A 9,773-nucleotide genomic window follows, 5' to 3' on the forward strand; every position below is an offset into this window, starting at 1 on the left:
CAAACATATTAGTACAAAACATTTTTAACAAATAATTTATCGAAATTTGTTTAAAAAAGTGCACATAATTATCCATTTGTACTTGACAATTTTTCTACAAAATTAATAATAATTAAAAATATATTATTGATTAAATTGTATTGTAAATATAACTAACCATTAAAGCCATTTCCAGATAAAAGATCTGATGAGCCAATGGATAGTCTTTGTATTGACGGTCAGTCATCACTTTCCAACAATTCCACGATATATGACATCCATTGAGTACTTGTGATACACAAAAATCAGAGATATTCTCATTCAAAGGTATGTCCGCTAAGTCGAGTGTCTCATCATATTCTAGACTTGTATTAAGTGTGAGTCGAGAGTCAGGACTTTGAGACCACAAACCCTTCTGAAGAATGTCACCGACAGCTGATATCATTAAATTCAATAATTATTATTGAATTATAAATATTATTAGAAATTTACTAAAATTAATAATAGAAAAATGTTTTTAATACTCATATAATAATTGTGATCATTTGAAATAACAAAAGGCAAACATTTTCTTAACATATCTTCAGATTCTTCTTGAATATCAATTAGTGAAGTCTCAATAATTTGGATCAACGTTTGGATCGTTGGTTGTTTGACATCATTTTGTTTCAAATCTTTAAGAATGACATCAATTTGATCACTTAATATCCTTACACCTAACAGACCATCGATGTCAACCTCGTGTTTATTTTGGTCAATGAATTCAAGAGAAAAATAAACAGAAGAAATACTATTTGATAAAAGTTTTATTTTTTCATTTAGTTTAGTCAGTGGTTTTGAATTGCAAATTAAAATATTTTGTTTGAATATAAAAAATATGTATAACAACTGTATTTTAAACATTTTCATGCTTATCATCATTTGAAATGTTTGGAATAAATGTGATATAAATTCAATATATAATTTAACACAACTTTTAGCAAATCTTCAAAGATATTCAAATTTCCTGTTATTTACTCAACAAAAAAAAAGATTAGTAAGTAATCCATTTATTGGACATCAAATTATATTTATTACATTTATTCAAATATCGATTTTTATATAATACAAATAAATGTGATTATAAATGACAATTTTTATCATATATATTGGACTATCAATAAAACATTAGAACATTAAAAAATACTGACATTTTATTTTATGATATATACATAGTTTTTTAAACTAATTTGTTTTACTTAAATGGATAATTTTAATATACTTAATATGTTAATATAGTTGTCATTAATAATTAGTAAAGATATAGTTATAGATAAAAGTTAAAATTATTATTAGTTAAATTAAATGTTAAAAGTAAATATTATTTACACGAATTATAATCTAATGAAATAAAGTCTTGTGCCTATAAATAAAAAAATATATTTATTTAAATAAAAATATAATATTAAATATAATGGAAAAATTGTTGCATACCTGACACGCCGGTACATTTCCGGCCAATTTTGTACATTTTCCGGGCATACGTTGGATCTCAAATATAATTAAACAATATTTTTATTGACAAACAATTTATTAATTATATTATTAAAATTAAATTTAAATTTAAAAAGACTTACGACTTGGACTTCGACATAACAGTTAGGCTCGAGAACTGGCGGAACGGTATAAGTGGACAACTGTTGCAAATCTATTTGAGGCGACGCCTGAATAACTTGTCTTAAAGTCTCAATATTATCGCGATTTATATTTTGACCGATTTTTCCCAATCGTATCCCCGGAAGACTGTTTAAGATTTTCCGAAAAGGACTGGCGTTTGACTGAAACAACAAGTTTTGTGTCAAAAAACACATTTTGTTAAATATATTGTCACAACTTATGGTCATTACATTCTTCAGTTGATTTAGTGGTTCATCCATGTCTTCATTAGTATCACTTGTCTCCACGTTTGCCAAAACTAAGCGAATTGTGAACAAATTGAGCGACAAATACAGTATTAAAAAAGTTTTCATTATTTGCAATATAATTGTCTAAAATTTTCAAAGAATAGTAAATAATATTAAAATGTATTTAAATAGTAATCAATGATTCATTGGCTTACTATTTATATGAATGTGTCATCAAATTAAATGTTATAATGAAAACAGTTTTATGAGTTCAGCCAATATTTTTAAAATAAGAGCTATTTTTTTATATAAAAAAAGTTTAATTAACGTCTAAAATCTTAATCAAATGAAAACATAAAAGTTTTAAAAGTTGAATTGTTTTATATTTTATTGATATTATCAAAGATGACTGGAATTATATTATTTAAAATGATTATAAATTTTTATAAATTATGATAAGGATTTTCATATATAATAGTCATAAATAATCAATTTTTATATTTTGTTTGATTAGACATTGAATAAAATTCCGAAACTTTCTTTATAAGCATATCATACAAATGACTGTTATTTCAATTATTGATTAGTATTTCTATGAGCACTAGTAGCTCGAGTACCTTGGTCATTGCTTGTTTAGGGTATAATTGATTGGGCTTTAATGCAACACATATTAAAATCCGGTTAAATAAATGTGTGTTGAAAAAAAACTTACGAGACATGGGATCAAAATATAATTAAATTTCTATTTTTACCTTCAAATTAAATACAATATTTTGTTTTTATTATCACTATTTTGTTACCAATTTATATATAATGTGTCGGAAAAAATACAAAGCAATTAACAACCAAACAAAACATTTGTTATTTATATGTAAAAACTGATTGAGACATCACATGTTCGCAATAATTGCATTGATAGTCAATAGTATTATAGTAATTGATAATCAATTTTATAAGTAAATAAATAATCATTATTGCATTGACTGCCTAATAATCTGTATAATTATAGATTATTGTTTAAAGTTAATATTATTTATATAATTAATTATATACATCATATTTATTATTGCAATTATCTTCAGCTATATAATATTTAAAAAAAAGTTTTCATTATTTGCAAATTGCAATATAATTGTCTAAAATTTTCAAAAAATAGTAAATAATATTAAAATGTAATATTTTTAAAAAGTAATTTTAAATGTGGTTTTTTCTAAACTAAAAAATGTTATTTGAATAAATTTTTTTAAATATTATTTTCTATTAAATCATTTGTATTAAAACATTCATAAAAATAGTTTTCTGAAAATTATAGAATTGACAAAAAAGAAAGAAAAAAAATTTAAAATAATAGAGAAATTAGTGTCTTTGGGATCACATATTAATTTTGTTGTCTCGATATTTGTTATTTTTAAACAATTCATTATAAATATAAACATTAACATAATTTTATTATTAGTATTTTAATTAATATACAAAGTAAAAAATAATTCATTTAATTAAATTAAACTAAAAATATAAATCAATTATAAATAAAATTTTACAGAAACTATAACTATAATTAAATAATATTATTAATTTTATAAATAAGAATCCCTTTAATATAATAGTGTAATGTATATTATGTATCTTAAGTACAGTATTTTATTATAATAGCTATAGATATGGGGATGTATCATACAATGATAAAATAAAATTTCTATAGAAATTTATTCCTGAGAAACTTTCTAGAAATGTTCCTAGGGAAATTTATTAGAAAATTTCTAGTCGCCCATCTCTATTTACAAATCTTAAAATAAAAAAATTGTATTTATATAATATAAGATTATATAACAATTAAAAGATAAAAATTATGGTAATTTAGATATTTTTATTTAATTATATTAAACAATAATAATTAATTTACAGTTAATGACAAATACTATACATTTTAAGATTAAATACTTTACTAAGCATTAAATATCTCGAAAAAGACTAAATACAAACATTTAATTTCTAAGTATTTCAAAACAATTTAATATTTCAAAAGAAAACTTATTTATTTCAATATTTTTATAATACATAGAATATCTATTTATTATTTAAATCATAAATATCTAATAAATTTTAATAAATTTACTCTATCATTAAATTTGTAAATTTTCATCTTAAATTTATTGTTAAAATAGTTATGTTTACTATAAGATAAATAAATTGATTATTGAAATAGTTTTGAACTACTTTCATATATTTTTCTAATCACTAGATAAACTTAAAAATTGTTATTTCAAATATATTTAATTTAATATTAAAACTATTTAGTGTAACCACTTATAAATCAATCACAATTTTTTCTATGTTTTTTTTTGTAGATAATAAAAAATTATTAAATAAATTATTAAATTTATTTAGTAAACTACAAATTTCAATACATTAATATAATGCAATATTATTTAATATTTAGCTGCTTAAATATTTTTTTTGTAACTTTACAAGCTTATCAATATACAACAACAACAATATATTATATTCAACAAATTAGTATAAAATTTAAAAATAATTTTTTTAAATATTAATAAATGTTGTCAAGAATTAATTACCATTTTTTATATTATTTTAATATGTTTTATAAATTGAAGGAATTATACCAACAAATTACTATTAATAAATAATTGGTAGTTTTTAAATTTGAATGTATAGTATATTATATATAAAAATGTTGTATTGTTTGATAAGTAAACACATATTAATAAGTATTTTTTGCATCCAATATACTTTTATTTCTACAAATTAAATATTATTATTGTTTAAAAAAGTTTAGTTATATAAAAAAAAATTAAAAATATTTTAATAGAAGAATATTCTTTAGATGAAAAAGTATAAATATTTTATATCTATACAAGTGAACTGCTCTTTATAGTAGTTATATAATTTACAGTAAATATAATAACAATTAATATGTGATATATAAATGAAATTTTAAAAATTAATATTAGAATATTAAGAAATTTATGGGTCAGTCTAAATGTATAATTAAATTTAATATTAACTATAAAATGTATGAAACATATAACGCAAAGGTGTATAACCTTTTATAAGTTCATTGACAATCATTTCATTATAATATCATATTATTTATATAATATATATTATAATAAAAAATTGAAAATTTTAACAATAAATACAAAACACAGAATAATATCGATTATGTATTGCATGAGATGTATTCATATTATAAAATTTGTTTCATTTTATAGCTATGGTTTCGTTGCGTAGATATTAATGTCTCAGTTAAAAGACAACAAAAACCAAAATAATTAAACATTTGTTTAGAGATACAGGAAGTGCTTCTTTGAGTTGACTCCAAAATTATCACCAATTTTTTGATAAAATGTCTTTTTTGACACCACTTTCTACAATTGAGTTGAATTTACACCAAACAAAAGAGACAAACAATTCTGATGAAGACATTTCAATGACAGCAACAAATGGCAAAAAGTTGCCGAAGTATATCATAATTTCTTAGATATAATAATAATAATTACATTTAATATATTTAATTTAAAATAATTTTATAGATGGCTTTTAGAGTTTGAGAGTTTCTCAGTAACTGATAATCAATTGAAGAGTGACTCTAAAACACGTCCTCTCACTGAAAGCAGTGTCAGTCAAAGGCCTCAATGGTTTAAGGAATTGATTCAACAAAGAAGATCCAGTGAAGTGCTCACTGGTGTCGACTCTGACAACGATTTGTTTGCCATAAATAAACATAAACTTGAAATCAATGAATTGGATAGAAATGTTAAACACAGAACCAATACTTTGCTCGATGACCACAATCTTCTTCTCAATAATCATATAATTGCCAAAAGTTTTGTATCAATTCCTATTGAATTACAAAATAAAAGTAAAATCCAAAATCAATCAAAAAGTCTTCAAAATGCATTCAAATCCTGTGAAGATTTATCGTTTCAAATCGATGACCATTTCATTGACTTTACTATTCCTGAACTTCCTTTTGGACGACAATTAGAGATTGAAATCATTAACAATTGGGGCGATGAAGACTACGTTGGATTTAATGGCATCGAAATCATTGATTTAAATGAATTTCAAGTCGAAGTTAATAAGGCGTGTCATTCAAACATTATTTATAGATTTAATTTCTAACATTGATTTGTATTAATATATATATTATTATAGATTTGGAGTAATTATCATTTAGATAGTGATCTCAATACTTTAGTTGACGGTATATACCGAACTCACGATGACTCGCATATCTGGTGCACTCAATTAGATGCCAAATGTCGACTGCCATTAAAGATATTTATCCAATTTAAGACAAATATATCGATTGCATTGATCCGGATCTGGAATTACAACAAATCGCGAATATATTCGTACCGAGGGATCAAATTCATTACAATTAGTTTGGATAATAAACTGATTTTCAGGGGAGAGATCGCTAAAGCTTCGGGAACTCTCATCGCACCCATCGAGGCGTTTGGAGACGTATTATAAACTTTTTCAGATTATTATTTGTAATTACATTACCGGTAATATTACACTTCTTTCATATCAGACAATCCTTTTTACTACCGATGAAGACATTCTAGAATCAGTGGCTCAAAGGGATCAATCATTTCAAGAATTGGTTAATGAGATCATACCGTTGACGCTTTAAATTTACATTTTTACTTCATTTTTATAATATTTTGCAAAATATAAATAAATTTCTAGCCATTTGACTAACAAGTAAACCAAATTGTATTCAATTTATAACTTACTAATAAAAACTAACATTTGTTTTATAATTTGAATTAAAGTATTGATTTGAAATAATAATTAAAATTTAAAATCTAAGACAAGTTGGTAGTCATAGTAGTTGTGGTGACGATTGTATTTGTGGTAATCAAATACGTCCGGCAAAGATGCCATTATCTCTCTGTTCGTCCCACTTCTCATGCTATCAAAAACATACAAAATTAGTCACAGATTAAGACAAATGTATTGCAATACAAACCCATGTTTTGGGACACAACTCTTGATACGCCCATTTGAACCATTGACAGGGCTCGTAGTCCTGACCCTTCACTTTCTGGCATCGGTGGTAATCCAGATAATTCTGGTAACAGTTCCTAACAGATATCATAACAACAAACCTTTGATTAAAAAAAATCAATCAATTTATGTAATCATTTGTATGAAACCTCGTCTGATTTTGATTAGGAAATCTTGGATCGTATGGAACAGTCTTGAACTCAATCTTTTCACTCATTGTTAACCACTTCTTCAGCGATCACTTTAAACCAAATGAATCGACAAAAATGTTTGAAAGAAAACAAACAAACAATTCATATATTAATGGAGTCTTCAATTCAATGCAATTCACTGAATGATACCAATCGAGGGGTCGTTCAGTCATTACATTCATTCAAATATATTATGCAATCATTTGTTAGACTTTTAAATATAAAATATAATTCAATAAATGAAAAGTTTTTAAATTCAATTCAATTTTTATTATAATTATTTTGAGATAATTTGTTTCATTTATTATAAAAGATGTTATTATAATAATTATTATAAATCTTATAGTAAAGTAAAAAAATGAATCAATCAATTGAATCAATTAATATTATATTAAATTTAATACTAATATTACGGTATTTTGTTTGATATTCATCTATAATGTTTAATTAATTTTTAAAAAATTTAATTAATTATAATTAATAAACTAAGTATTTGGTCAACAATTTTTAATTAAATTTGTTAATTAATTTAAAATAATTTCTAAATGAAAAGTGTGTTTAATGTTTAGTGCAATCGTAATGAATGTATTGAATTGTGTGGACATCAGTGATGTCTGCATTCATAACATATTGTATATACAGTACTAATACATTGTATTATAGTATTAATGAGTGAATGACTAATGCATTTGAAAGACAAAACAAAACACGATATGAATTGCTATTAATATTACGTTATATTTATTGTATTATTTGTGTTGACATTTGTAATGAATGTATCAATAGTTTAGTCAAATTGTGACCACTTTTCTAAACAAATCACTCATTTAGTTATTTTATTAACCATTTTAACCATTTTTTTGTTTATTTATTTATTTGTTTTAATTGACAACAAATTAAACAATAAATTGTTGTATTGTTTAACATATTAGTCGGCGTAATGACCAACAAATCACATGAAAGTAAGTATTATTGTCTTATCACTGATAATAATAATAACCAAATGATTGACCAATTGATGTAATGTATTGTACAGTCAGTGTGTATATCGAGGACATACCGATGCGTTTGTCTGAACGCTACCGACCACTTGATGTGAGCGCTTATACTGAAGAAGAGACGCGTATTCCCGAAGTTTTTGACCAACACGTAAGCCATGTCTTGAATTCATATGATGTGTAATATTAATTGGTTGTCAATCACATTGTTTTAGTATAAATTCAGTGCAGAATTATACGCTTTGGAAGTGTTTGAGTTCAGAGACAAACAACGACAACAAGAATTATCTGAATCAATGTCCAAATTGAGTGCTAATTGTGATAATTCGGTAAAATCTAATGACAATAGCTTTAAGCAAAACAATGAACACAAACAACAACAACATCAACATCAGACTCAATCTCATCCTCAAGAAGTGCTAAACAAAACAATTCATTTAAATCCGGGAGAAATACTTAAACCGTTGCCAACTGGCAGTGGAGTCAATCAAATGAATAATAACAACCATTATCTAAGTAATGGCAGTATTGACCCAAATGTTAATATAAAACGAAAGATTGTAAAAGACTTCGAGAGCGACACTTCCAGTCCTTTTGATTTTGTTGAGCTTCAGAGCATAGATTATATGCAAGAACTCAATGATGTTTTTCAAGCATTTAATACCAAAACAAGTCAACACCAAAAACCAACAGTAGATGAATGTCATAATAAAGATGTTAAAAGTGATAATGTTTTAAACAATACTAATAATATGTGTTTAAACCAAAACTTGTCAGCTGTTCATAATATGAATGGTGTTAATGTGATGTCCGCATATGGACACCATCAACAAAGTGGTGTTACATCAATGGCAACTCCAGTATCAGTTGCTCATTCTGGTCATCTCTACAATAGTCAGTGGACAACAACGGCTTCAACCTCTTATAGTCCAATAGATAATAATATGAGTGTCACTACAACTAATATCAACTATAACTATATTACAGATAATAATATATCTAATCCAAGTGATCCACAACAAAATCTATTAAGATCGTCCAAAAGTGTATCTGATTTACCAACTCTTGTAGATAGTGAAGATTCTCTGAAAACAACTGTTCGTCGACAGCGATCACATACACCTCCCTGTTCTACACCTAAGAATAAAACTAGAAATGTTAATGAAAAACAAACTCTTATACTCAATGATCCTTACAATGAATTGTCACAATTTTCTAAGGATTTTGTTAATTCCATTAATTCTATGGGTTTTGAGAGAAGTCGTGTGGCCAGAGCTGTCAAACATATAGATAATGACCACAAAAAAGTGATTGACTTTCTATTACAAGTGCAGAAACTCGAAGAATCCGGTTATGACTGCTGTGAGTCTGAGATTGCACTTCATATGAATAACTATCAAATTCCAGAAGTAATTATCATTTTTTAAATACTAATTAATTAAATAAAATATATATAATATTTTCTATATTAATATTAATATTTAAATTATAGGCCAAAAAATTTTTGGAATCTTTACGGCAATTATCGGAAGTGGGTTTTGATAAACGAGAAATCATTAAAGCATTAATTAAGTGTAACAACGATAGAGACAAAGCTCTCGATATTTTACTCAATACTGAATAAAACATTATTTATATTTTAAATCTTTGTTTTTTAATGCATTTAAAGCTGACTTGAAATC

The 9,773-nt window shown here is 24.6% G+C and overlaps 4 protein-coding genes across 5 annotated transcripts; 2 read left to right on the forward strand and 2 right to left on the reverse strand.

The window, feature by feature from the left end:
• Positions 1–1,252: 1,252 nt before the first annotated feature.
• Positions 1,253–2,156, reverse strand: LOC128958514 (uncharacterized). 2 transcript variants are annotated; one of them, XM_054304384.1, is made up of 5 exons: positions 2,078–2,156; positions 1,866–2,006; positions 1,596–1,796; positions 1,453–1,509; positions 1,253–1,381 (listed from the first exon to the last, which is right to left on the reverse strand). In XM_054304384.1, exons 2-5 carry the CDS (start codon positions 1,986–1,988, stop codon positions 1,340–1,342), a joined length of 423 nt encoding a protein of 140 aa, XP_054160359.1. In that variant the 5' UTR covers positions 1,989–2,006; positions 2,078–2,156; the 3' UTR covers positions 1,253–1,339. The 2 variants fall into 2 exon arrangements, with proteins under 2 accessions (XP_054160359.1, XP_054160358.1); XM_054304383.1 differs by lacking the exon at positions 2,078–2,156 and having other exon boundaries at positions 1,866–2,040.
• Positions 2,157–5,229: 3,073 nt separating this feature from the next.
• On the forward strand, positions 5,230–6,528 carry LOC128957874 (protein KATNIP homolog). The gene is made up of 4 exons (XM_054303690.1): positions 5,230–5,345; positions 5,417–5,969; positions 6,042–6,353; positions 6,424–6,528. Exons 1-4 carry the CDS (start codon positions 5,230–5,232, stop codon positions 6,523–6,525), a joined length of 1,083 nt encoding a protein of 360 aa, XP_054159665.1. The 3' UTR covers positions 6,526–6,528.
• Positions 6,529–6,563: 35 nt separating this feature from the next.
• On the reverse strand, positions 6,564–7,265 carry LOC128958516 (cytochrome c oxidase subunit 6B1-like). Its single transcript, XM_054304387.1, has 3 exons — positions 7,052–7,265; positions 6,865–6,979; positions 6,564–6,807 (listed from the first exon to the last, which is right to left on the reverse strand). The coding sequence occupies exons 1-3, from the start codon at positions 7,117–7,119 to the stop codon at positions 6,754–6,756; spliced, it is 237 nt and encodes a 78-aa protein (XP_054160362.1). The 5' UTR covers positions 7,120–7,265; the 3' UTR covers positions 6,564–6,753.
• Positions 7,266–7,769: 504 nt separating this feature from the next.
• Positions 7,770–9,715, forward strand: LOC128957876 (ubiquitin-associated protein 1-like). Its single transcript, XM_054303691.1, has 4 exons — positions 7,770–8,055; positions 8,130–8,242; positions 8,307–9,500; positions 9,584–9,715. Exons 1-4 carry the CDS (start codon positions 8,034–8,036, stop codon positions 9,713–9,715), a joined length of 1,461 nt encoding a protein of 486 aa, XP_054159666.1. The 5' UTR covers positions 7,770–8,033.
• The last annotated feature ends 58 nt before the right edge of the window (positions 9,716–9,773 follow it).

The sequence above is a fragment of the Oppia nitens genome, unplaced genomic scaffold (genome assembly GCF_028296485.1).
Source record: "Oppia nitens isolate AA-2021 unplaced genomic scaffold, nextdenovo-longstitch-racon4-pilon3 scaffold3_pilon_pilon_pilon, whole genome shotgun sequence".
Taxonomy (NCBI): Eukaryota; Metazoa; Arthropoda; class Arachnida; order Sarcoptiformes; family Oppiidae; genus Oppia; species Oppia nitens.

Excerpts from the sequence above, each read along its gene's own strand:
- LOC128958514 (XM_054304384.1), bottom strand. The coding sequence starts at position 1,988 with ATGAAAACTTTTTTAATACTGTATTTGTCGCTCAATTTGTTCACAATT. Across the intron at positions 1,797-1,865 it reads CACTAAATCAACTGAAGAAT|TCAAACGCCAGTCCTTTTCG; the intron begins GTAATGACCATA and ends TTGTTGTTTCAG. Across the intron at positions 1,510-1,595 it reads GTTATGTCGAAGTCCAAGTC|ATCCAACGTATGCCCGGAAA; the intron begins GTAAGTCTTTTT and ends ATTATATTTGAG.
- LOC128957874 (XM_054303690.1), top strand. The coding sequence starts at position 5,230 with ATGTCTTTTTTGACACCACTTTCTACAATTGAGTTGAATTTACACCAA. Across the intron at positions 5,346-5,416 it reads AATGGCAAAAAGTTGCCGAA|ATGGCTTTTAGAGTTTGAGA; the intron begins GTATATCATAAT and ends ATAATTTTATAG. Across the intron at positions 6,354-6,423 it reads CCATCGAGGCGTTTGGAGAC|ACAATCCTTTTTACTACCGA; the intron begins GTATTATAAACT and ends CTTTCATATCAG.
- LOC128958516 (XM_054304387.1), bottom strand. The coding sequence starts at position 7,119 with ATGAGTGAAAAGATTGAGTTCAAGACTGTTCCATACGATCCAAGATTT. Across the intron at positions 6,980-7,051 it reads CCTAATCAAAATCAGACGAG|GAACTGTTACCAGAATTATC; the intron begins GTTTCATACAAA and ends GATATCTGTTAG. Across the intron at positions 6,808-6,864 it reads AGTTGTGTCCCAAAACATGG|CATGAGAAGTGGGACGAACA; the intron begins GTTTGTATTGCA and ends TGTTTTTGATAG.
- LOC128957876 (XM_054303691.1), top strand. The coding sequence starts at position 8,034 with ATGACCAACAAATCACATGAAA. Across the intron at positions 8,243-8,306 it reads CCGAAGTTTTTGACCAACAC|TATAAATTCAGTGCAGAATT; the intron begins GTAAGCCATGTC and ends ACATTGTTTTAG. Across the intron at positions 9,501-9,583 it reads ATAACTATCAAATTCCAGAA|GCCAAAAAATTTTTGGAATC; the intron begins GTAATTATCATT and ends TTTAAATTATAG.